At 36.7% G+C, this 27,667-nt stretch overlaps 1 protein-coding gene across 3 annotated transcripts in view; it reads left to right on the forward strand.

Annotated features, from left to right (window-relative positions):
* The first annotated feature begins 2,948 nt into the window (after positions 1-2,948).
* Positions 2,949-27,667, forward strand: part of HSPA4L (heat shock protein family A (Hsp70) member 4 like) — a 52,912-nt gene continuing 28,193 nt past the window's right edge. Inside the window, exons 1-11 of one of the 3 annotated variants that reach the window (XM_055275874.2) lie at positions 2,949-3,393; positions 4,533-4,730; positions 15,824-15,881; positions 17,519-17,659; positions 20,336-20,458; positions 23,037-23,136; positions 23,654-23,787; positions 25,501-25,745; positions 25,883-25,959; positions 26,914-27,065; positions 27,528-27,634. In XM_055275874.2, coding sequence (XP_055131849.1) covers positions 4,624-4,730; positions 15,824-15,881; positions 17,519-17,659; positions 20,336-20,458; positions 23,037-23,136; positions 23,654-23,787; positions 25,501-25,745; positions 25,883-25,959; positions 26,914-27,065; positions 27,528-27,634 — 1,244 coding nt within the window. In that variant the 5' untranslated portion in view covers positions 2,949-3,393; positions 4,533-4,623. Of the gene's footprint in view, positions 3,394-3,913; positions 4,731-15,823; positions 15,882-17,518; positions 17,660-20,335; positions 20,459-23,036; positions 23,137-23,653; positions 23,788-25,500; positions 25,746-25,882; positions 25,960-26,913; positions 27,066-27,527; positions 27,635-27,667 lie in introns of those variants that run through there. The other 2 variants (XM_055275873.2, XM_055275875.2) reach the window with 2 other exon arrangements.

Below are 27,667 nucleotides of genomic sequence, written 5' to 3' on the forward strand. Positions count from 1 at the left end.
TTCAGAATAATTTAGCCTCTTTCTCACTTTTCCTGGGAGCCTACACACATTCTTTTCTCTTGCTCTTTGCTATGAGTTTATAGGAGAAGACCCCAATGTAACATTAGTGTGTATTACTGTGACTAGATAGATAAGTCTACTTAATTCTGGGGTGCAATAATTAACAAACCCATAGGCACCTAAGACATTTCTCTAATGTTAATGTTAGGTACACAGCTAAGGCTAGTCCTCAGAGAAGCAGCCTGCCTACAAAATCACACCTATAGGCAAAAATAGAGCAGCCTGGGGAAAACTCAGGCTGCACCTGCACAGATAAGCAGGCAGGGTCCAGCACAGAAGCCTTTTGTTCTTTATGTGATTGGCAGGCTCCCAGGAAAAAGTGTCCTCCCCTTTTCAGACATGTACACGATGGGCTCCATGGGAACTTCTGCAGGGAGAAGGAGGGGTTACCTAAATTAAGCCCACAGTTACAGAAACAAGAGAAGTGGCACTTTGTGCTTGCCTAGAGACATACCCACAACTACATAAGGTAAGGGGAGTTGCACAGACAGCTACTAATAAGAGAAATTACTCAAACAGCTACAGAGATGAGGGGAGTTTCTTATGAAAGCTTTTGAATTCAACTGTAAGAACAGCAACCCATAGGGCTCCCCTCTCCACTGTACAGAGCTTTCTTCTTTTGCTTATTAAACTTTCGCTCCTATCTCACCCTTTGCATCCACGCTCCTTCGGTCGTGAGACAACGAACTCGGATAACACCTTAGACAACAAGACGAGTGACCATTGACCTGTTTCATTTTATCCCCGTTGCCTACTCTCCAACTTCAATTCTTTGAAAATTCAGGTAGGAATATAGCTAAAATGGTACGTAGAAGGAAATTTACAGCTTCAAGTGTATTAGAAAACAAGAAACTGAAAATTAATGAACTAGAAAAGGAATAAATAAAAATAGTGAAACAAAGAGCAGATGGAACAGAAAACAAAGACAATTAAGGCAGGCAAGAAAACCAAAAGCTGGTTCTTTTAACAAACCATACTGACAGGAACCAAGAAAAGGAAGAGATTAAAATAAAGAATATTAAGAATGAAAAAGATGTACATATAACTACTGAAGAGATTTTTTTAAGTGAATAATCAACTTTGTGCCAACAAACTTGAAAACCTAGATGAAATGGTAAATTTTTAATAAAAATACAAATAACCAATAATGATTCAAGAATAATAGAAAACATAGGCCATAACCACTAAAGAAATTTAATCATTCATCATAAACCTCATAAACTCTAGGCTAAGATGGTTTACAGCCCTTTTTTTTTTTTTTGAGACGGAGTTTCACTCTTGTTGCCCAGGTTGGAGTGCAATGGCGCAATCTCGGCTCCCCGCAACCTCCGCCTCCGAGTTTCAAGCAATTCTCCTGCCTCAGCCTCCTGTGTAGCTGGAATTATAGGCATGTGCCACCACGCCCGGCTAATTTTGTATTTTTAGCAGAGACGGGTTTTCGCCATGTTGGTCAGGCTGGTCTCAAACTCCTGATCTCAGGTGATCCGCCCGCCTCGGCCCCCAAAGTGCTGGGATTACAAGCGTGAGCCACCGCGCCCAGCCGGTTTACAGGCTTTTCTTACCAAAACTATCAGGAGGGAACGAAAAAGAGGAAACCCCTTTGGCTTCCTCTATGAGGCGATAATCTTGATGCCAATAAAAAGAGTAAAGAAAGAAAAATTAAAGGCCGGTTTCATTTATGAATATAGATGTAAATATCCTTCATAAAATAATCACAAGCCAAAACAATCAGAACCATCATGGCCTTTCTGGTTTATCCCAGGGATACAAGGATGTTAGAAAACTCTAGTAACGTTATTCATTGCATTAACAAATTAAAGGGCAACAAACAGGTCATTAGATGATGGTTAACATTTGTTAAGTTTCAGTATCCACTTACAGGCGTGTAAGTGGATTTTATGAGAAAAATCTCTTAACAAAGTAGGAATAGAAGATAATTTTGTTAACTTTCTTACATCATAAACACAAAGGTATTTAATGTTAGGGACAAGACAAGGATGATTACCACTACTGTTTATTTTCAAAATTTTACTGGAGCACTTAAGCAACATAATCCAGGCAAAACAGTAAGAAACAGAAGAGATAAAAATGAAAAAATTCATTATTTCCCAGGCCATATTGTTCTATACACAGAAAATCCAAGAAATTCTGCAAATACTTGAATTTATAAGAGAATACAGCAAAGTTGCTGGATACATGACCAATGTACATGAATCAGGATCATTCAGCAGCTAAGCATAACTAGCATTTATTGACCGTTTGGTGCCAGGGACTGATGCAGGGCTCACATTATTTAATCATAAAGACATCCCAGTAAGCATATTTGTCCTCATTTTAACAGACTGAACCTGTGGCTTGGAGCGTTAAATAACTTGCCAAAGTTTATACAGGTAGTAAGTTAGGCAAGCCTGGTACTACAACCCAAATCTGTGTGACCCCAAAGCCCGTCATGGTTTTAACCACTGGGTACTCTCATGTCCTGCCAGTAATTGTAAGGAACGTGATGATAACACCACTTTGCTCTTGGCCTCAACTTTCTTTTTACTTTGATATTTTAAGTGGTATTTTTAATAGGAAAAAAAAACATTCTTACACCCTCAAGTTGTATAGACAACATGGATAAACTAATGGAATTAGATAAATTAATTGTACTAGGAGCATTTCAGGATATTCTGGAATAAATCTAGACAGTGGTGGCTGATGTCAGAAGAGGTGTGTGAGGAGAACTGGTGGAAGTCACGGGCGCCCAGCAGGACCGGGGCCCAGGGTTCAGTCGCAGGGCAACGCCCAAATCCTGTTCTGCTCACGCGCTGCCCGCTGGGACGCCGAGTTATGCGGTGTCTCAGAACGCAGCTTAGCCCATGCGCTCCACGTCTCCTGAGTGCTCATGAAGGGAAGAGAGGCCTGATTGATTTCTTCAATGTAGAGACCAGAGCCCAAGCAATATTGTACAATCCAGTTGCCTCAGTATTGCCCTTGAAAATGGATTTCACGTTCATTCTAACAACAGCAGGAACTATAGCCACCCTTGCTGCTGCTGCTGCTGCTGTAGCAACATTATTAATAGTAAAAAATCTAAGTCTTTAAAGAAGTGGACAACTAGGGATAATCAGAATACTAAAGAATCTAGTAAAACAAAAAAAAAAAAACACGCCTATTTCAAGATGGCAACCAAAATGGAACAGGAAAACACACAAAGAACTGGATGAGAAGGAAGAGAGACTGACTAGATGAAGAGGACGGGGAGGAACGGAGAACAGACCAAGGACTGAGAGAGAAGGAACAGGGCACACACGTAAAAGTGAACGAAAAGCAACAGGGCAGCCAAATTTCGTAAGTGTAACATAAAACTTGGTTAATTACAGACAGGCAACACATGTCGATCAAACCAAGAGGGAGGGCGCTGGACCACACTGGGCTCTTTTTTGAGGACCACAGGGCAGCGGCTGGAGGCTAAAGCAGACTTGGCTGGTGTGAGTCGCACACTTAATTAAGGTCACTTTCCTGTAAAACTGGTTTCCAGAGACAAGGGTCAGCCGCGGGGCCAGCATCTTTTAGAATGGTGTGAGGAAAGGTACGTGGAGGGAAAGTTGTCAGTGTGATCTTATTTCTTGACAGAAGTTTGACTTTTGATATTTCAAATCCTGCTGAGGAAAAAAGAAAAAAGCCTAAAATGTGCTCATCCCGCTTTCGCACAAGAGTCTGTCCCAGGCTCGGCAGCTCCCCCGGGGCTGGGCAGGGCTGAGCAGCGGACGCCGGACAATGCGCGCCACCTCACAGAGCCGGGCACGGCGGGCCTCGAGCCACAGGGGCAGTGCGCCGGGCGGCACATGGGCCCTTCGGGGAGGCGAGGCCTGCGGGCCAGCCCTTCTGAGGGCAGGGGGTGAGGGGGCGGCGCCCGCCAGCCAGAGCAGCATCCTGCCGCCGTGACAAGCACGTCTCCGGTTGCCAAAACAACCCAAAAATGTGCCTCAAAACACGTTTGCAAAGCCCCGGGCCGGCCGGTCGCCTGCCTCTCACCTAACCCGACCGCCTGACGTCCTGCTGCCGCGCGAGGGCCAGCGAGCCAATCTGCCTCGCCTCCTCCTTTCCCCGATCCTCCCCGCCCCGCCTTCCCGCTTCTCCCGCCCCCGGATGGCTCAGCAGCCTCCATTTTCCAGATCTTTCTCGAACCCGCAGCTCCTTGAGCAGCCGTTGCCCGAGTGCTGACGGAAGCGGCCGAAGTCCGGGTCGGGAGCTGGCTCCCGCGCGGAGCAGAGGCTCGCGCGCCTCCCAGGCCGCCGAGCGCGCAGGCGCAGGTCCCAGTAACCGCCGGTTGGAGGCGGCCGAACCGCAATAGGGAAAGACCCAGGCGGCGGGACGCGGTGCAGGCTGCGGCGCGGACGGCCTCTGCTCCTTCCTCGGGTTTCCGACTCCCTGCCCTAGATTTTCTGCTTAGCGACTTGGGGTCCCCACTCGTTTGCTTCTTGTAGGAGTCGCAATCCCAGCAGCAATAGCTCAGAAGAGGACCCGGTTCCCGTACCGAAGGGTTCAGTACCAGCAGCCCGACCATCACGCGGCGGGATGTCTGTGGTTGGCATTGACCTCGGCTTTCTCAACTGCTACATCGCTGTCGCGAGGAGTGGCGGCATCGAGACCATCGCCAATGAGTACAGCGACAGGTGTACCCCGTAAGTGCCTCTGCTGAGCATCACCTCGACCCTGAGAAACGTTTTTCTCTCCCGTCCTTAACGTTTGTCCTGTCTGCTCGCTTCCTCGGATTTTCCCCTAATGTGCGCCGAACCCCGAGATGACAGGTGCAGCCCATCAACCGCAGTCCCTAGAGACCGCCGGGTGGCGGTCGGACTTCCTTGCCCCGCAAAGCTTCTTTTCCTTCAAGGACGAGGGACCGCACTAGTTTGCGCAGCTCTCTTTTCTGTACCCACGTACGTCCCCTGCCTCCTCATGCCGCTGTCCCCCAACGCCTCTTTTGCTTGCGAGAAAGAGGTTGCTGTGGGACAGCCCCTGGCGTCCGGAACATCGAGAAAGATCTCCGGTTGCCTCTAACGAGATTTACATGGGATTATCGGCCCCGCGCTAGCTGCCCTCCTTCCTTTCCCCGTCCCTCCGGGTGACAGCTTTTTCTCAGAAAAGTAAAAAGTCAGCTTCGGCTGCACACGTCAGAGATGAATTGCCGGTTCATCTGGCCCCGAAAGCATTTTTTTTTTTTTTTTTTTTAAGGGCGGGGAGTGAGGCATGTGGGGTCTTACAAAACCCAGTGCCCTTGAGAACTGCAGGTAATGGATCCGGTTTACAGGGCCAGGTCAATGGTGCATTGATAGGGAGAGCCTCGGGATGGGAGTCACTGGCCTCGTGCATTGGTAACTACGTCAGTTGCTGGAATGCGGCGGGGTTGGGTCGGACCAAAAGCGTGTTTCTGCAGAGTGAATTGTCGGAGTCGGGGGCAGCTGTCCCGTATAAACATGACTGTGGAGTGATTCTATTATGAACGCTTAATGAAAGGCTTAAGAGGAGCGGCGTTATGTCATGGAAACATGTTTCCACATGTTCCGTTGTTTCTCTGGCCTGGGAAGTTTGTTGGCAAGGAATATAATGAAGTAATTCTGAAATATGAAAAACTGGCTGCTGCTTATAGGCTGCTGTTACTGGTAATTTTATGAGGAAACCAACTGTATGAAACCTATATTACTTTTTATGGGAAGGTAATTTGGCATCTTAATTTGACCGTTCTGAATGGTCCAAAATATAATACCTCAACTATACTAAAACAAGGTCAGTGTCCAATGGTCTTTAAATGCTTCATTTACTATTCTATGGACAGCTTTAAAATATGGCAAAGAGATGTTGAACAGTAGCTCACTTAAAGCGGTCTGTGCTTTGATTTCTTTCAAAGAAGATTCTAGAAGGTTTTATACCTTTTTTCCTAGATGTACACATTTCTTCTATTGAAATTTTAAACGTTTTGGACGTTTATATTTTCAATATATGGGCATAGATAAGGTAATCCTCAATAATGTTTGAACTCTTCTACTTTTTACATCTTTTTCTGGCTTTTATGCATAGTGGGAGGCCGAAACAGTAACTGTGAAGTCTATGAATTCGTCTCTACAAGGTTTTGTGTTAAGCCACAACAAGTACTGGCTTTCGCCAGAAACAGACCGGAAATTCCACTCTCCATCTTCAGCAGAGTAGGGGTTAAAAATGGGAGCAATCTTTGGCTTCAGTGACTCTCAACCTATAGAAAAAAACTGAGAGGTAGGGTGGACATTCTTTTAGTCCTTAAAGCCATATCCTAAAAGATCAGAAACCAGAACAGTAAGAAAGATCGATCTACATTTCCAGGCTGAGAAATCTCTTTAGTAGTAAGTGAACCTGTGACTCTTTAAACATCTTGGCCGGCCAGACTTAGAGAGTTCTTTAAAAAGTGGGCCTCTAGAGTCTTCTAAAAGTCTCTTTGTTCCTGTACTTAGGCATATTCGCTGGTTCTGTGTGGCTGAGAAGTAATGTGATATTTCTGATTTGTGTGCTAGAAAGCCAATAGTAACATCTAGATTTAATGAGCCTAATCTAAACTAGAAAGTTCTTAAAGTGAAAGGATATTCTCACTTAGCTTGCATCAGCGACTCTTCTCTCCATGGCTGGGCACTGTCATTTACCTCAGAAGTGTATCTTTTGTTGTTTCTGAACAAAAGTACTTCATGGTAGTGTAGTGCTCTTACAGTATGTAGTACTTTGTGGGTCCAATTGTTGAGGAAAAACATAGCCCTTCCAGGCCTCAGGACATTTATCCATCAGTTCAACACCGATCATGCAAAACGCACTGTAACTATTAGATAATCTTTAATTTTTCTAATACACCACAGTATTTAATAACACGTAAATAAAATGTTAGCTTTGCAAATAAAATGTTTTTCATATTCCAATTGCCTACATCAAGGTAATGTGACATATTTTCTAAAATGTGAATACATTATAAAATGATCCTATGAAAAAAGGAAAGAAATGTTCAATTTAGTTGTTTTCAGCATTCATACATTTTACGTTTCTTTCATTAACATACTTGATTGCTTATAGTTGAGAAGATTCCATATAAACGAAGAAGGACAGTTTAATGAAAAAGAACCAAGTTTTGGCCTATAATTAAGGGACAAAAGACAAGTTAATTTAACCTGTTTATTCAGATTTACCTTCTGTAAAGTTGAAGTGTTTATACTAGCCTCTCATCTCCTGCATAAGTTGAAGAGGGAGAGAGAAATTAACCTGCATAAATTGAAGAGACAAAATAATTTTTCTGAACATCTTATTGAAAAATCATTACATAATATGTGCTCATTATAAAAAATACTGGCACATTAAAAGATGAAATTAAAAATTGTAATTCTTCCAGATGATTTTCTGTGTGTGTTTTCAAAGGGAAGGGGAAGTATTTACTTTATGTTTAGTAACCTTTTTCTTTTTTTTAAGACGTAGTCTTGCTCTTGTTGCCCAGGCTAGAGTGCAGTGGTGCGTTTTCAGCTCACTGCAACCTCTGCCTCCTGGGTTCAAGCGATTCTCCTGCCTCAGCCTCCTGAGTAGCTGGAATTACAGGCACCTGCCACCACGCCTAGCTATTTTTGTATTTTTAGTAGAGATGGGGTTTCACCATGTTGTCCAGGCTGGTCTTGAACTCCTGACCTCAGGTGATCCACCCGCCTCGGCCTCCCAAAGTCCTGGGATTACAGGTGTGAGCCACTGCACCCAGTCTATGTTTAGTAACCTTTTTCTATGTAAAACATACATATTTCTATACTATCAGTTGTAGTGTCTGTATAATCATGATAATTTAATCCATACCCTACTAATTCAGGTTGTTTATGATACTTTGTAAACAGTGTTGCAATAACTATCTTTGTAACTAAATTTTTGATCCTTCAAGTAAATTCCTAGAAGTAGAATTACTGAGTGTCCACATTTTTAAAGGCCTGGTACATGTCTGTATTGTTCACTTAAGTTGGATGTGGGGATTAGAATTTGCATCCCAGGCTTAAGTATACCAAGGTGATTAGTTTCACACATGGGGAAAAAAATGATAGCCAAGAATCGTCATTAAGTATCAAATTAAAGCATGTGGTAAATTGGAATAGTGATTGCTATGTGCTAAGCAAGCATTGTCATACGTATCACAATTCTGTGAGTTTGATCATACTGGCTGTCTTTTTTTCCGTAAGAAGCCTAAAGCAAAGTTAAATAACTTGGCCAAGAATTAGTAAAACAATGAATTGGATTCTGTTTCAGGCCTCTTTGACCCTAGAACCCAAATGTCTTTCCAGTATCCATTGTTGTAAGGATGGCATGTACGTAACTAGGTTAATGATGAAAGGAACAAATTACCTGGTTGAGCAGTTATTGTACAGGAAAGCATCTTTGCTCTATCATCAATAAATATCTAATTTTAGCTAGTTTTTAAGAAATACTATCTTTTTTAAAAACATTAATAATTCCTAAAAAATTTTTTGACACAGGGTCTTGGTCTATTGCCCAGGCTGGAGTACAGTAGTGCAGTCATAGCTCACTGCAGCCTTGAGTTCCTGGGCTCAAAGGATCCTCCCACCTCAGCTTCCTGAGTAGCTGGGACTACAGGTGCATGCCACCATGCCCCACTAATTTTATTTTTTTCCAACAGAGACAAGGTCTTGCCATATTGCCTAGGCTAGTCTCGAACTCCTGGCCTCAAGCCATCTTCCCATCTTGGCCTCCCAAAGTGCTGGGATTATAGGTGCGAACCAACGTGCCGGCCAGTAATTCTTTTAAGTTATGTTAAGGACATGTAAAAATCTTACTTTGTTTTTAAAATTCATAAAAAATACATACAAAACATATTAGTGTAAACATTTGGAGAAAAAGTAGTGTGGAAGACAATAAACTACTATTAATAGTGGATAGATACTTCTCAGAGGTAGAATTATGGAGGAGGTGCTTTTAATTTATAGTTTGTAATTAATACTTTGTAATAGGGAATGTGGATTTTCTTTAAATGAAACTGTTCCAAGATTTTTGTTAGGAATATTTTGTCATCAAAATTCTGTATGATTCTTCAATATTCAGTTCTCTGGTTTTCTATCTTATTTTTTCCTATTTCTTTACTAGTGTATGAATAATCTGGAAATATGGGAAAATGCTGTTTAAACACTGTGTTTCAGATGAGTGAGACCCCTCTTAAATGCATGAAAATAGAAATCACTTTGGTGCATTAAAAATAACAGCACATAGAAAATGCCAAATCCAGGGGTTAACTGTGACTATAATAGATGGGCATTTTCTGGTGATGGCAGTTTGGGATGAAGAAGAGGCTTTTACCTTTTTTTGTTAAGTATTCTTTTCACTACATGAGTTGGTTTTATATGTTTTACTATTTGAGCTTTTATTTAAAATATTTTAAATGCTGAAGAATTACACAAAGTAAGTCTCCCCCTTCATCCCTTCCCAACCACCTCCTAAAGTTTGATTTATGTTTCTAGCTATATAAGTATGTGATTATATGTACATAACTGGGATTTTTTAACGAAAGCAGAATTACGTTACATTCTGCTTTCGTTAAAAAATATTTTTTAAATATTTTGCAAATTGCTTTCTTTTCACTTCAAAATATTGTGGACATCTCAAACTTATGGCTCTAATTTACCTCATTCTTTTTGCTAACTGTATAGTATCCTGTTGATATAGTGACTGTTTTGGACATTTCAAGTTAATATTTTGCTAGCGACATATAAAAATTCAGTTAATAACTTTGCTTTTTTTAAATCAAATTTGCTGATATGAGTGAAAAGCCAGGTTATTTCTAAATGTTTAACATCGAACTGACTTCCTTAAGCACTGAAAAAAAAAAGGTTTAACATAGCACTGATAGTCTTTTAATATGTGATCATTATAAATTAATGAGTATAGTTGTGTTGTGATGAAACTTTATTTACAAAAATAGGTTGCAGGTAGTGGTAGTTTGCAAACTCCTGGTCTAAACAATTATAACCAAAAGAATTTTAACATTGTTATGCATTGATATTTGTGTTTGAACCAGGTGAATTATAGGTAATATGAGTTTTTCAAATAATATATCTAATATAATAATTTAATAGTTAATGTATCAAATTTAATGTAGCTAGTATACCTAATCAGCTTTTAAAATACTGTCTACCTATGTAAATATTTGTGTGGTTTCTACTAATGGCTTCAAGCTAATTTATTTATGATTACATTTACTAAGCATTTGAAAACTCTTAAATTATTATTGTTTATATATTGTTAAATGTTTAATTCTTTGTCCATAATGAAAAGCTGAAAGCTTTTTTATTACTAAATCATATGTGCCTAGAAGTCTTATTTTTAAGTAGCAAGCTAGAAAGCAAATTGCAACAGTGAGTTTTTTTGAGAGCTTCTTCCCCCTCCCCCTTCTAGGACAACATTTTTTCCAAATAATTTGAGAAATAATATCCAGATGTTTTCTTTGCTTAGAATTTCATAGATCTCTTAATTTGTTCATAAGCATTGAAATTCTCCAAGAAAGGGATGTTTTTCCCAAGCTTATCTGAACGTCTGAGGAATTATGTTTCATAGAACACTATTTGGGAAATGTTGTGCTAGGGCAGAGGTTCGCAACTGGAGGTGATTTTGCCTCTGAGGGGATAACTGACAGAATCTGAGATATTTTGGGGTATGTCACAACTGAGGTTGAAAGAGGAGGTACTACTGGCATCTTGTGGTTGGAGGCTAGGAATACTCCTAATATCCTACAGTGCACACAGTACAACCCCAGTGACCCAACAAAGAATTATCTGGGCCAAGATGTCAGTAGTGCCAAGGTGGAGAAATCCTGCTCTGTAGACATCTTGGCAAGCATAGTTGAAACTATTTGTTCAGCCCTTGATTTAAACCTATGGATTACACTGATAGCAAAGGGTAAAGAGTAATTGTGATTTTATGGAACTGGCAAGGAAACGAAAAGGGCTGTTTTTAAAGCTTAGAGAGTGAGGATTGAATCTTAATGGAGAATATTAGGGAGCAAACAAACTTAGTGCTGAGCTTTAGGCAACAAATCTCTTCTGGTAGTATGTATTTTCTCCAACCTAATTATGCTTGGCCTTATAAAAATTAGCTTTTTGAGAGAGGAAGAAAATCCTATTTAAAGAGAAAATACAGATACAGCTTTCTTAAAGTAGCATCTTGTCTTCTGATTTTTATGCCCCTCTCCTACTAAAAGGAACATAGGACATTTAGAAATCTTCATTGTTTAGAATTTTGTGGTATTTTCTGATAATCTGAGATTACCACACAATAGCAAGAGCAGATTGGATATTATAGATTTAAACTGCATTGAAAACCCTCCCTTTATTTTAGCCATAAAATGACATTTCTCAATAGTAGTTGAAATAATCAATACAAAGTATAATATAGATTATGCTGTATACACTTGAATAAACTGTATCTTTTTCTGTGAACTCTTACATCAGCCTAATATGTGTTATAATGTGTCTATTTCCCTTGCTATTACTGATATAAAAGTTTTGAGAGCAAATAGGTGTTTAATTTATTTGGGTTTTTCTGAAAATACTTGGCAGGTATTTTTTATTTAATGATTGTAACATCCTGGAATTATTTGAAAGAAAATCGAAGGAGTTTGAAGGGTGCCTTTATGAAATGGGTTTCTATGTATTTTAAACTGGTCATTTCCAAGCCTGGTTAAATGACAGATTTTTTAACTTTAAAAGTTGTCTGCTTTTAACTTCAGAGAGTATCTGATACTGGTAACTGTTTAGCTTTCTTTGTGAAGTGATACATGTATGAAACATATTTCAAGGAACCAGTGCTTAATGATAGTTGAATCTGAATCTTATTTGGCTCTACTGTTCTAACAAAAATTAAACTCTTGAGAATCAACCTACAAATAAGATTTTCAGCGTAGTCAAGTGATGGTAGCCTAGTATTGAACAATTAGAAGTATTTGAAAGTGCGTCCAAATAATGGATTGGAAGTAAGATGGGTTATAAGGTAGGCTGAGAAATGGCAAACCCATATTTTCTCTAATAGATGAGTTTTAGGATGGAATGCCAACATCCACACATTACCAAATTGGATATGTAAATTTTTACTCTGGCAGAGAATATGTTGAATCAAGGAGTTATTTGTAAGAGATGTGAAGATGTCATCTAAGCCACTGATTCCTGCTGTACCCTTATTTTCCTGTTTTTCACCAAATCACAACTAAAGACTAGTAACTTCCATTTCCTCTTTAATCTGACCATCACTTTTAACATTTCAGTTCTAAATATATATTTGCTTGGATGCCTCAAAGTTACCTCAAGCCTACCGTGTTCAAAACAGAGTTTGTGACTGTCCTGTCCCCAAACCTTTCTTAGAAAATATTGTCTCATTGAGTGCAACTAGAAACCTAGACATTATTCTTGTCACTTGCCTCTTCCTACTATCCAGTCCAGCACTGTCCAGTAAAAGCATATGAGCTACATAGGTAATTTTAAATATTTTAATAGAGCCAGGTACAGTGGCTCACACCTGTAATCTCAGCACTTTGGGAGGCCAAGGCAGGTGGATCACTTGAGCCTAGGAGACTAGCTTGGGCAACATGGTGAAACCCCATCTGTACAAAAAATTTTAAAAATCAGCCAGTAGTCCCAGTTGCTCAGGAGGCTGAGAAAGGAGGATCACTTGAGCCCTGCAGGTCAAGGCCACAGTGAGCCAAGATTATGCCACTGCACTCCAGCCTGGGTGACAAAGCAAGACCCTGTCTCAAAAAAAAAAAAAAAAAAGTTCCAATAATTAAAAAGGCAAAATGAAGCAAGTGAGATTAATTTTAATATATTTTGTTTAATCAGTATATCCAAAATTTTATCTCAATATATAATCAATATTTTTAAATTGAGATATTTTACTTTTTTAGTATTAAATTTTTAGAATCTGGAGCACAGATGTCCAACCATTTGGCTTCCCTGGGCCCCATTGGAAGAAGAAGAATTGTCTTGGGCAACATGTAAAATACACTAACACTAAAGATAGCTGATGAGCTAGAAAAAAGGTCCATGCATAATTTTTGTGATATCTGCCACCACAGACAAAAGAGTCCCAGCATTCGAACGGTTGGACACCCATGGTCTAGAGTTTATTTTACACTTCATGTAAGCACATCTCAGTTCAGACTAGCCACATTTCATGTGCATAATAACCACATATGGCTGGTGGCTAGTGGCTACCATATGGGATGGTGAAGATCTAGTCTGTCACCAAGTCCTTTAAATTTCCTCCTGAATATCTCTTCTTTCTTCTTGTGTCCCAGCTGTCACCATCCTGATATAGATTACTGGTAACTTTTTGCTCTCCTCTCATCAGTTAACACTACAGTCAATATGGTCTCCAACAAACTCTCTACCACTTTTATCCCATCATCATTTACTCTTCCTTAAAATCTTATTTCCTTGGGTAAGCCTTTCCTGACTCTCCTCCTCTAGGTTAATTCTTGCTGTTACAAACTTTTATAGCACCATGTTCACCTTGTTATAGCACCTAGTTTACTTTCTTTTGTGTGAGTCTATAGCATTGTGAGATACAAGAGAGCCAAAACCATATTTTCTTTCATTATTATATCCCTAGCAACTAACAGTGTGCCAGACATATAGTAATTATTAACAAACATCTGTTAAATTGACTAAATTAACTTTTTAACTGTTTGCTTTCCCTGAAAATCCAGTAGTCCCCAGCAGAACAGTGTTTTGTTCAGCCCTTGGAAAGCACTGCTCTGGCATATTGCCTCTCCAGTTTGTATTATATATCAGTATGTAGGGTCCTCTCCGTTATTCAGAAACCCTTAATGAATCCTCATTGAAATTTAATCCTCATTAACTGAATAAATTTTACGATTATAATCTGGCACCTGAGACCCTATATAATCTGGCCTTGATACTATCGTATCAAATTGTCCTATGAAACTAGCCAAGTTGTATTATTTTTGTTTTCTCCCTGGCTGAGTCCAAATTATATTCTTCTAGTCCTCAAATAAGCATTACCTTAGGAACCATTATTCCATTCATTATGTAGCTTTATTATGTCCTAGAAAAAGATCTAGGCTGGAACATCTAGGCTAGGGCTATCCAGTAGAACTTCCTGTTGTATATTTGTTGTTGTATATTCAGTTCTCTGTATATCTGCTACCTACATGTGGCTATTGAGCACCTGAAATGTGACTAGTCCTGAGAAGCTGAATATTCTAGTTAATTTAAATTGTACTAGCACCACATGGCTTGTGGCTACCATATTAGATAGTGCAGATCAAGGCAGTGGATACCTGTTACCTTGCCTTCATAGAGTTCACGTTCTGGCTTCTGGTACTGAGATACAGTCACTAAATGAATTGTATCAGATGGTAATACATACTATGGAGAAAAATAAAACTGGGTTAACAGTGTGAGGTATGTGTTGGGGAGGAGCAGTGATGTTTTTTATATAGGATGGTGAGGATAGGTGTTTCTGATAAGCTGACATTTGAGCAGAGACCTGAAAGGAGTGAGAGCACCAGCCACATGGATGTATTTTCTGAACACTTCAGAAAGCGAGAACAGCATTTACAAAGGCCCTGAGGCAAAAGGGTGCTTGGTATATTCTAGAAATAGCAAGGAGACCAGTGTGCCTAGATTGAATTTGCAGGGTAGAGCAGCCAAGGACCAGACCATGAAAGGCTTTATTGGCTGTTGGGGGACCCAAGCTTTTACTGTGTGAGATAGGGCACCATTGGAGGATTATTTCTTAATCAGAGAACAGCAGAGTTTCATGATCTTAGTTTTTAAGTGGATCACTTTGGCTACTATATGGAGAACAGACTTACATACCTATATATCAGGAATGTCTATTTCTGCAAGACAAATAGATATTAAATGTTTTCTTTCCTTTCAAGTCTTAATACAAGAAGTCACCTCTCTTATCTAGAAGTAATTATTCTCTTCTTTGCTAGTATTATTCATAATTCTATATATTCTATTGATTTTTTTTTTCAATAGACTATGCATTCTCCAAGACAGGTATTGTGACTTCTATACATGGAGTGCCTATAAATATTTGTTGATTGAATGTAGTTTTCTGTAGTTATAACTGAAATCACAGAAACATTTTCTTGAATCATAACATGAAATGGTATTTTGATGAAGATGTTATTCTGTGCTTGCTCTGTGTTATTATTCCATGCTATTACATTTAAATGTAATTAAAATACAATAATTTACATAATGTTTACTATGTGCCAATTATTGTTCAAAGCATTTACCTATATCCATTCTCTTAATTCTTACATAACCACATGGGCAGATATTATCACTATCTTCCAGGCAAGAAGCTGAAGCACCTAATGGTTATGTAATTTCCACAAGGTTAAGTGGCAAAGCCAGGATTTGGCCTTTTTAACTGTTTACCTTCCCTGAAAATCCATTGGTCAACATGGTTGAGTTTTCTTTTAATGGGTCATAGATCAATGTAATTTGAAAACAATTTTGGAGATCAACATTGTATTGCCAGATATTAGGACTTTTTTTTTAATTGTAACGTTTATTCTGACCATCATTTTATTATACGGGGAAACTTTAAAATAAATTTTTGATTTGCATAACCTATTTTTTAAATAATACATGGTTATATTTCTCCTTTTAAATTCACTTTCGTATAAGGAGAAGCAAAATAATAGCACAATAATATAAAAGTACCATGGAACAAACTTTTTGTTTTTCTGGTTTAGGGCCTGTATATCATTAGGATCAAGAACTCGAGCCATTGGAAATGCAGCAAAGAGCCAGGTAAATTGTTAATGTGGATGTTTTGACTTACAGGAAGAATTAACTGAATATTGGTAACTAAGTTCCTTAAGTTAGGTTGTTAAGAGTGAATAGCAGAGTGAGGAAAATAGGACAAGTACTAACATCTTTGTTTTTTTTTTTTTTTTAAGATATAATCTGCTTTGGGTTGTAAAATATTTCTTGAATTTTATTTTTTAAAAATATTTTTTAGTTGTGAAGTTAGGGTGTGCTACTATGTGACATCAATTTTTCCCTGAATGGTCCCTCCGGTGACTATCCAGGGAATAATGAGGGATATTCTGTCTAGAACATACATTTCAATGACAGGTAAGTAACATCTTTGTAAAATAAGGTGGGAAAAATGAAAGAACTAATTTCCAGAGTAACTCAATGTGGCTACCACTAATTTACATAGAATTTGTTGAAGTATTTATATTTTTAGGCTTTTGAAATCTTTATGATTAGAACGTTGACTTTTAACATTCCATGTTATAGATTGATTTTCCTTGGACTTTCATTACCTCCCTGAACTAAAAGCCCTTAACAATTATTTCTTGCATTTTATATATATATCTGGGTCTTATATCTCATATTCCGGCTGACCTTCTAAGTGTGTCACAGATAATCAGAGTCTCTAAAAGCAGCCTTTAAAGTCATTTCTCCTAAGGAGCTAAAGAGAACAACATAGTAATTCAGCATCCCTATAGTTTTCATCTCATAATTGAAGATCAAGGTCTGTTTGGCTTTAAAGGTCACTAGGATTATAGCAACTGGATCTCAGTAATATTCTGTAATTTGAACTGCATATTCTAGTTAAAGAAAAAATTGCTTTGCAAAAATGCAAGCCATTTACAAATTAAGACACTTTCATTTAGCACTATGCTACATGGAAAGGACTTTAATTTACTAGCCTAGGAGCAATCCACAGCAATGGAAGCAACATGCTAGTACATGAAGATTTTCACAAAGAATTAGATATGGAGAGGAAAAAAAAAACCTAGACAATAATAAACCAGTTTAAATTAAAACACAGAAATGGAAGTGGAAATAAATAATCAATCAAAGATACAGGTTGCATATCCCTTATAAGAAATGCTTGGGACCAGAAGTATTCAGATTCTGTATTTTTTCAGATTTTGGAATATTTGCATGATACAGGTTGACCATCCCAAATCCTGAAATCCAAAATGCTCCAAAATCTGAAACTTTTTAAGTGACAACATGATGCACAATGGAAATGCTCATTGAAGTATTTAGATTTCAGATTTTTGGATCTGGGATGCTCAGTTCGTACTAATTCACTAGAGCAAAAGCGTCGAGGAAAACCAAAAAGATGAGTTGTAGATATTTGTTATTTGAAACATTTTAAATGTTTGTTCTTTCTCTTCTGAAGACATTAATTTTGAATCTAACATTCCCAGGATAGGTGGATAATTTGGGAAGCAAGTGTTAAAAATGCGTACATTCTCATTGTATGACTTTACCATCAGTTGGAAACCAGAAAAAATGAATGATTATTTGTAATCCTAAACTTGGATGTGTAGGATAAAGGAACTTGGTGGTTGTCAAGTATTAGGATAGAATTTTATTTTGCATGTATTAGGTAACTGATAAATACAAGTGTTTACTGCCAACAGATAGTCACGAACATAAGAAATACAATTCATGGCTTCAAAAAGCTTCATGGGCGATCATTTGATGATCCCATTGTGCAAACTGAAAGGATCAGGCTTCCCTATGAACTGCAGAAGATGCCTAATGGAAGTGCAGGAGTTAAGGTAAGCTTTATATTCCCAGGGTTACAAACATATCTTCGAATTAAGGAAACCCAATGTGATAATATTGCTATTTGTAGTTTGACCTTTTTGCTCTAGATACAGTACATACACACCCAAGGGATAGTAGTTTTTGTAATAATTTTAGTGAATGCCAGATCTAATTTAGATAATTTTTTCATTCAAATCACACTATTATTGTCAAGGAAAAAACTGGTTATTGAGACTCAAGAGAATAGTTTTTAGGGGATAAAAATGAAAGTATACAGGATTCAGAAGAATAGACCCAAAAACTATGTTAATTCAGAAGAATGGACCCAAAAAGTATGTTAATAGCCATAATGAGTTTAATGAGTTCTAATTTAGAAGAATCTTATACTATAAATGTTAAAGCATACTTTTCATCCAAGTAAGAGATGGATTCTGGATTTTTAATTTTATATTCTGAGATAGATAGTTGTAGATTAGTTAACCAAAACATGTTTGTGCTGATTTTTTTCAAAAACTAGCCTCACAACACATGGAACTACTATATGGCCCCGAAATTCCACTCCTGGGCTTATACATAACCAAGGGAATTGAAACATATGTACACACAAAAACTTGTACATGAATGTTCATAAAAGCATTGTTCATAATAGCCAAAAAGTGGAAACGATACAAGTTTCTATCAACTGACGAGTAGATATACAAAATGTGGTATAACTTAACACATGGAATATTATTTGCCCATAAAAAAGAATGGAGTACTGGTATGTGCTACAACATGTATGAACTTTGAAAACATGCCAAGTGAAAGAAGCCAGATACAAAAGGCCGCATACTGTATGATTCCTTTTATATAGAATGTTCAGAGTAGGACAAATTCATAGAAACAAGGATTAGTGGTTGCCAAGGGGTAAAGGGAAGGAAAAATAGAGTGACTGCTAATGGGTTTCTTTTTGGGTGATGAAAATGTTCTACAATTAGATAATGGTGATCAGTGCACAGCTTTGTGAATATACTGAATTGTACACTTCAGAAGGATAAACTTGATGCTGTGCAAATTATCTCTTAAGAAAGTTATTTTTAGTAACTAATTTTAGACCTGATATATGTGTGATGCATATGTACACAGTTCCGTTTTTAGAAGAGGGTTCTGACTAAAAGGTGGATGATGAATCGTAGTAAGGAGACAGGAGGCTGTTAAAATAGTTGAGGAAGACACCATGAGAAGTTGAAGACAGGGAACAAATTGTGAAGCCATATTTTAGGTGAAAATTTCAGGTTACTAAACTGAGAAGCTGGATGGGTTATGATAGTAACAACTGAGATAAAAAATAATATTCAGGTATCTTTTAGATATGATAAGCTCTGGTTAATGGTTACCTAGAGCAGTTTTATTCTACTCCAGTTTAAAATTTGAACTACTTAATTTTGTAAGTAGTTTAACTTCTTAAAGTGAAAATGAATAGATCAGGCTTTGAGAATAGGCTGAGAAAAACAGAATAATATTTTTAAAGAAAGGCAGAACCAAAGTTTTAAGTGATATAATTTTATACCTTCATAGTAAGTGCCTGTAAGCTAGTAGAAAAAGCTTTGAAACATCATCTTTTGAAGACTTAAGAAAATCAGTGTTCAACTCCTCAAGCATGTTATATATTTCTTTTTTAAATATTTATTTAAATTTATTTCATCTAACTTTTCTTTTTTTTTTTTTTTTTTTTTTTTTTTTTGAGACGGAGTCTTGCTCTGTCAGGCTGAAGTGCAGTGGCACAATCTCGGCTCACTGCAAGCTCTGCCTCCCGGGTTCCCACCATTCTCCAGCCTCAGCCTCCCAAGTAGCTGGGATTACAGGCACCTGCCACCACGCCCAGCTAAGTTTTCGTATTTTTAGTAGAGATGGGGTTTCACCCTGTTAGCCAGGATGGTCTCGATCTCCTGACCTTGTGATCCACCTGCCTCGGCCTCCCAAAGTGCTAGGATTACATAGAATGTTCTTATACAAAAGAATACTGTATGATCATGCCTCTGAAAGGCAGATTAAGACTATGATTCATTTTCCCTTATTTCTGTGTGCTTGATTTCTTTATTCACCCCTGGTTTAAAGGCAGTAATTTGGCATAATACTTGTTTTTGAACTTACTTGTAAATAGGTTTGGAAACAAATGTTTATCAATTTTAGGTCTGATTCAAAGCAAGTTTTATGTCATTAGATATACATATTTATAAATACTCATATACATAAACACATTGTGCTGCTTGAAAGAATGATGTTCTCATTTCCTTTTCCCAAAACTGTATGACTGAAGCTTTTATTTTAAACCCAGGGAGAGTTCTGACTTTCAAAAGAAAGATTATTTGATCTTTTCCTTTTTCATTGTTTGCTGTGTCACAGTTGGAAAATGAATGATAAAAATTGTTTTTGTGGGAAGTGGGGATCTGAGAGGGTAGAAACTACACTTTTGAAAATACTTTGGTTATAATACTGTCTGTAAGGTACTACAACCTCAGAAATGACATAGTCACTGTTTTTAATGGGATCATGATTCTAAAATGACAATCTTTCTGGAATAAAACTTCCTTGAGCAAGGGTGTCTTTTTCACATTATATGCCTATCACATATAGAGTAGATGCTCACTAAATATTTGTTGGATAAACAAATGACTCTTAATAAGTATCCCAACTTTTGGTGTTAGGTGCGGTACTTAGAAGAAGAGAGACCTTTTGCAATTGAGCAAGTTACTGGAATGCTGTTAGCCAAGCTTAAAGAGACTTCAGAAAATGCTTTGAAGAAACCAGTGGCTGACTGTGTGATTTCAGTAAGTTTTACTTCAGTAATATATTATACTTGAATTATATTTTTCAGTGTTGAAAATATTGAATTAATATTGAATTATATATTTTCAGTGAATTATATATTTTCAGTGTTTCAATTATACTTGAATTATATTTTTCAGTGAATTATATTTTTCAGTTTATTAATGTAATATTGAAAGATTTTTCTTCCCTTACACTTTCTGCCCTTATCCAGTAAATAAGCTAAATCCATCTGACTTTCTTTTTTAAAAAAAATTGCCTTATTTGCTAAAGTTTAGGATTGAATTTCCCATAAAATCAATTATGATGAGCAGTGACTCTTAAAAAACTGTTATGTAACTGGTGACTGCTGCTATCTGGGATTTATCCCTAAGAATCTTCTCAGATAGCAATTAACTTCCCACCTGTGAGGACCTTAACATTTTATAGCAAAGGTTGAAAATTTCTAGTTGGGAATCTGAGGTTGTGTATCAGGGAAAAAAAGATCTTTAAGGATTCTTAACAAAACATTTAAATTATTTACCGTCTTATCTCTTGAGGTCCCATTAAACATCGTTAATTGGTTCTTTACCTACATGTTAACTAAATTGATATATTCCTACTATTAAACTTGACTACAAAAGTTCAAGAGTCTCATGTCATCAGAAAAACAGAATCAGATGATGAACTTTTCAGTGAGTTTAGTAATCAATTTTTTTTCATAGGCATTTGGAATTTTTTTAATAGGAGAAAAATATTAGAGCTTAATATTTTATTTTCTAGCCATTTAGTAATAGAAAATAATAGAGTTTACCATTGACCAGGCACTATTTATAGGCATTTTAACCCATTTAATCTCAGAAGCAATCTATGAGGTAGGGATATTATTAACCCTAGTTTTACAGATTCAAAAAGTAGGGTACTGAGATGTCAAATAACTTGCCCAAAATCAGCACAGCTAATATAGTGTTAGAGCCAGATAGTTAATTCCCAAGCCCATGCTCATAATTGTTATACTGCCACTTGAAAGGATATGTTAGAATCATACAAATTTAAAAGATTCATCTTAAATTCAAATCCATTTCTATTTAATTATACTTTTCCTTGTGTGTCAGAAATTCATGTCAGAATACAGTAATACAAACTTTTGACCATTATTAGCTTTGTGGTTGGTGCAGTAGACCCATTGTAAGCTCTACAGGGACAAGTATTTTGTCTGGTTTGTGCACTGTTTTCCTGGTAGCTAGAAAAGTACCTGGTTTGGAAGTGCTCAATGAATATTAAATGAACCATGCATTATAACTTAGATTTTTGTCGGGAGGATAATACCAAATCAGCAAAATTTATATTCTTTTCCTTTTGCTAATCTGTTCAATGAAATTTCTAAATTCATAAAAGGATAAAATTAAAGGAAGCTACTTATTTGAAACTTAAAACTGGAAGAGCCCAAGTTATTTTATATGTAAATACACTTAATAGCTTTTTAGAAACTGGTCTATATGTCAAATTAAAATACTTCTCAGTTTGATAAAACTAGGGTGTATACATACATACATCTTTATACATTTTAAGACTGAGTTTAATTTTTAAATAGAGATGGACTTAATGGGCTGGGCATGGTGGCTTATGTCCATAACCCCAGTACTTTGGGAGACCAAAGCAGGAGGATTGCTTGAGGCCAGTAGTTAGAGACCAGCCTGGGCAACCATGGTGAGACCCGTCTCTACAGTTTTGTTTTGTTTTGTTTTGTTTTGTTTTGTTTTGTTTTGTTTTGAATTAGCCAGGAATGGTGTCACACACCTGTAGTCTCAGCTACTCGGGCTGAAGCGAAAGGATTGCTTGAGCCCAGGAGTTTAAAGCTGCAGTGAGCTATGATTGTACCACTGCACTTCAGCCTGTGAGGCAGAGCTAAACACAGTCTCTTTCAGAAAAAAAAAAAAATTATATATACATATATATGTGTGTGTGTATGTATGTATGTATATTTTTTCAATGTTATTTGGTGATTGTTAAAGGAAATTCATATTTATCACAAGTTCCCTACAATATAGTTCCCCTCCTTTGAAATATAATTGTTTTAAACAGTTGGGACTGTATTCTTCTGGTTGGGTGTATATACACACAATAATGAAGTAATGTTATACGTGCCCTTTTTTAACATAATAAAGATAGAATTCCATGACAATTCAGATCTACCTGATTCTTTGTAACAACTACATAGGATTCCATTATATGGATATACCATAATGTATTTATCTAATCTCATTTTCAGACTCTTGAGTTTTCAGTTTTTTATTATGAAACATGAGCAAATATATTTTTAATAGATCAGACTAACACAGGAAGTATTTAGATGAATAAAACTTAGGCAACCCTGCCATATTACCTTACTTTAAATTAGTATTCATACTTTAGGTCAGATTTTTACGGTATAGAAATTGTCAAACTTAAAAAATAAAACACTAGTATTTTTCCTCTTTAGTTAGAACATCATTATTTGCCTTAAACTGTACATAAGTTTTAGGGTAATTATTTTATATTTTTCAGTTGACAAAATGTTTAAGTAAAACATTATACTTAACTGTTGTTTTTAAATACTAGATTCCTAGCTTTTTCACTGATGCCGAGAGAAGATCTGTGATGGCTGCAGCCCAGGTTGCAGGCTTAAATTGTTTAAGGCTGATGAATGAAACTACTGCAGGTAAGCACTTTGCAATTTGAAAATCACTATAAGCAGAATACTGTTGTAGTTTTTTTCTAATTATTAACAAAGCATTTTTTTTTTAACTCTGAGGCAAGAGGATTGCTTGAGCCTGGGAGTTGAAAGCTACAGTGAGCTATGATCATACCACTGCACTTCAGCCTGTGAGGCAGAGCTAGACACAGTCTCTTTAAAAAAATTATATATATATGTAAATACGTGTGTGTGTGTGTGTGTGTGTATGTACTGATTCTTATAAGCTTGTTACTTTGTAGTACAACTTTTTGGCAGAGATTAAATATGTCTTAATGGCTTTACGAATCTTTACTATTACAGAGTTATAGTTGAGTAAGGAAAAAATAAAACATGATTAACCGAATTGTGAAAAGTTAATTTACTTTGAAGATAATAATATGTATTACTATACTGCATATTAAAGTACAGTATCAAAGTGACATTTCTTGTTTTCCAAGTAATTACTGTGCTAGAATTAACATAATTCTTTGTTCTTATACAGTTGCACTGGCGTATGGAATTTATAAACAGGATCTTCCCCCATTAGATGAGAAACCAAGAAATGTAGTATTTATTGATATGGGACATTCTGCCTATCAGGTCTCGGTTTGTGCTTTTAACAAAGGAAAACTTAAAGTAAGTAAATACATGGTTTGTTATATTTACATATATTAAGAACACAGACTAAAGAACCATAATAGCTGAGTTTGAATCCTGGCTCTGCCCCTTAAACTATGACCTCAAGCAGGTTACTTAATCTCCCTAAATCTTCAGTTTGTTTATCTGAGAACAACAATAGTAACTACCTCATATAATTTTTCAGGACAAAGTGAGTTAATGTGTACAAAATTCTTGGAAAGCCTGGCATAGGATAGCTGCTATAATATATATTAGCTATTTTTATTGTTGTTTCTATTGTTAGGTTGTTAAGTCATCTATCAGGGAACATAAATTATTTATCCATAAATATAATTACAGGAAGCATTTTCTAAAATGATTCCCATTGATTTTAGAAACCTTTCTATCCAAGCGTTCTAATCATAATTTTACTTCTATGTGCTTTTTACAAATTAGGATTTATAATCATTTTTACACTGATTCTTTTGTCCAGACTTATGATCTCTCTCCAGTATGCACAGAGTAGAGTTTACTTAGGAGATAAACTGCAACACTGCAAGAGTATTCTGTCTTAATTTATATTACTGTAATAACATCTTTGTAATCAAAAAATTAAAGGGAAATGACTCAGACTGAATATAGGGTGATTTTCAGTATATATTGACTTAATCCTTGGCGTTTAGTCTTACATATTAACTTACTTTAGAAAGAACATTTTTTTCCTTCCTTTTTAGTAGATAACTTTGTAGTGAAATATGATTTTTAGATCACAGACCCCTTTGAAAATCTGATCAAGGCATAACCCTTCTTCCCAAAATACACACCTGTACTAGTTATATACCAAGATAATTTTGCATTTAATTTTGGGTAATACTAGACTTCATGAGAGGTCTGTATATGGATTCTCCACGCTAGTCTGTGGGGCGACATTCCACGCAGATTGCACTCATATCCTCCTGTGATATTTACCACCCTACTACCACCCCACCACCCACCTTATAACGAAAGAGCTGCAAAACCGCCCCAACAGTAGGATTCTTTATTAGTGACTGTTGGAAGTAGTCATTTTACCCTAGGGAGAGAGCCTAGATGTTTGGTCCTATGTTTTCAAGAACTATAGTGTTGAATTTCTATGACTCTCTTCTGCTGGGAAGCCTGTTGCTCAACCAGCTTGTTAAATTGTTACCTGGTTGTTTTGTTGGTTGGTTTTTTGGTTGTATTTTTTGTTTTTGTGTGTGTGTGTTTTTGTTTTTGTTTTTTGTAATAGTCAAAAGGCCTAATTTCTGATCCGTAAATTGACCAATTATGGTATTTTATATTTAATCTTCGAATCTGCTTTTCTTGGATGTTTTGCTCTCGTTTATATGCTTAGGACTGTTTCTTTGCTCTCTTAAACTTGGTTTTGGTCTATCTGTTCAGTGCTGTTGTAGAACCAAGTGACTGAGATAATGAGGCTTTAGCTGTAATTCAGTTATTTCTGAATTAGAATTCTTTCATTTATGATATATGGATCTGTAACTATAAAGTAGAAAATTCAGAATAAGGAAATATGTTGACTAAATATAAGTGATAATTTAACTCTGATTCCAAATTCAGCACCCCTGTGATTGGACAAGTTTTTTTAGCGTCATTTTTATTTTTACATTTTTTTATTTTAGAGGTTTTTCTTTTTTTTTTTTTTGGAAGAATCAATATTTCTGAAAATACAGTTCTGCTTTTTCAATTAAACAGGTCTTGGCTACTACCTTTGATCCATATTTGGGTGGCAGGAACTTTGATGAGGCTTTAGTAGACTACTTCTGTGATGAGTTCAAGACCAAATATAAGATAAAAGTGAAAGAAAACTCTCGGGCCTTGTTGCGTTTATATCAGGAATGTGAAAAACTAAAGAAGCTAATGAGTGCAAATGCATCAGATCTTCCATTGAACATTGAGTGTTTCATGAATGACCTTGATGTTTCTAGTAAAATGAACAGGTACCACGTATGTTTTTAGTTTGAAAAGTGTTTACTTATTTTATAATGTTTAGATCACTTCTGATTTGTTTGTTGTTTTAGAAGATATGCTCAACTTTTAATCCCAGAATAATGAATTTTATTTTATTTTCTCACAGGGCTCAATTTGAACAACTGTGTGCTTCCCTTTTGGCCAGGGTTGAACCACCTTTAAAAGCAGTAATGGAACAAGCTAGTAAGTGGAAATTACTGGACTATCAAAACTGTACCATAATGTTGCCTATTTAGCGGAGGTAGATAATGATAAAATAAATTTTTAAAACTTTGTTTTTTAAAAAGATTTATATTTTTCATTTTAGAGAAGGAGATTATAACTCATTATTCAGAAGAGTAAGGCACTATAATTCTGGGTTTATGAGAATTCTTCCTGGATCTTCTTATTGTTTATATCATAAATCTCCTGCTAGTTCTGGCCAAGCACGGTGGATCATGCCTGTAATCCCAGCACTTTGGGAGGCCGAGGTGGGTGGATCACCTGAGGTCAAGAGTTCAAGACCAGCCTGGCCAACATGGTGAAAACCCATCTCTATTAAAATTCCAAAAATTAGCCAGGTATGGTGGTGTGCACCTGTAACCCCAGCTATTCAGGAGGCTGAGGCCGGAGAATCACTTGAACCTGGGAGGCGGAGGTTGCAGTGAGCTGAGATTACACCACTGCACTCCAGTCTGGGCAACAGAGTGAGATTCTGTCTCAAAAAAAAAAAAAAAACTCATGCTAGTTCTATTTGGAAGTGTTTATAAACTATAGATGATTCTAAAATGAAATTAATGTAGAAATGGGGACATGATTGCTTTTTCATAAGGATTTTGGTAATCAATTAAAAATATCTTCTATAGGGATTTAGGAGGTAGAAATAAGAAAATTGAAGGACTCTGAAGAGCTCCTTTAAAACCCATGAAGTGCTTTTCTCTTCCTATTGCCATTCCATCATCTGGACCAAGTTGGACCAAGTGCATTGCCTGTCACATAAATAATATTTATTTTATATCTTTCTAAAAATTGTATTTTTCTTTCCTTTTATTTTCTGACAAGTAAAAAGTCAATCCACTTTTTAAAAAAGTACTCGACAAAGCCTTCTGTTGAGATTTTTAAAGACTATCATTCTTCTCAATTAAAAAAATTTTCCAGACTTACAACGTGAAGACATTAGTAGTATAGAAATTGTAGGAGGAGCAACACGAATTCCTGCAGTGAAAGAACAAATCACTAAATTCTTTCTTAAAGACATAAGTACCACATTAAATGCTGATGAAGCTGTTGCAAGAGGATGTGCATTACAGGTATAATTGTTATTTTATTTTTTAGGATATGTATTTTGCCAGAAATGAGTGATAGATCCAAAGGGGCCTTTTAATGTTATCTGTTCCATCCACTTACCAATATGCTAAAGTAAATTGAAGTTATTTCTGATAAATAAGTCTTATGTCCTTCCCATTTATATTTTTAAGCTATAATAGGATAGTGTGTCTGTAACGACACTGAAAGAATATTAATTTTACAAATTATTGCAGTCTGCCCATTTAAAATCCCTTTTGGAGATGTAAAGATATTCTGTTAATTTTTGTAAGATCACATAAAGAGTACTCAGGCCCTTTTAAATTTTCACTTCTCATTGCCAAAAACCAGTAACTTTTAAAATGTAACAGTTGTAATAGGAGGACTCTGTTAAGCATTTCAATCAGAGTAACCTAGGGTATGTTTTGTATTTGTTGATTTAAATATGGTATACATCTTATTTTCAGTGTGCGATTCTCTCACCAGCATTTAAAGTGCGTGAATTTTCCATAACAGACCTTGTTCCCTATTCAATCACATTAAGGTGGAAGACCTCTTTTGAAGATGGAAGTGGGTAAGTTATTTTTAAAACCTTGATTAGAGCTTG

Source organism: Symphalangus syndactylus, chromosome 4 (genome assembly GCF_028878055.3).
Source record: "Symphalangus syndactylus isolate Jambi chromosome 4, NHGRI_mSymSyn1-v2.1_pri, whole genome shotgun sequence".
NCBI lineage: Eukaryota > Metazoa > Chordata > Mammalia > Primates > Hylobatidae > Symphalangus > Symphalangus syndactylus.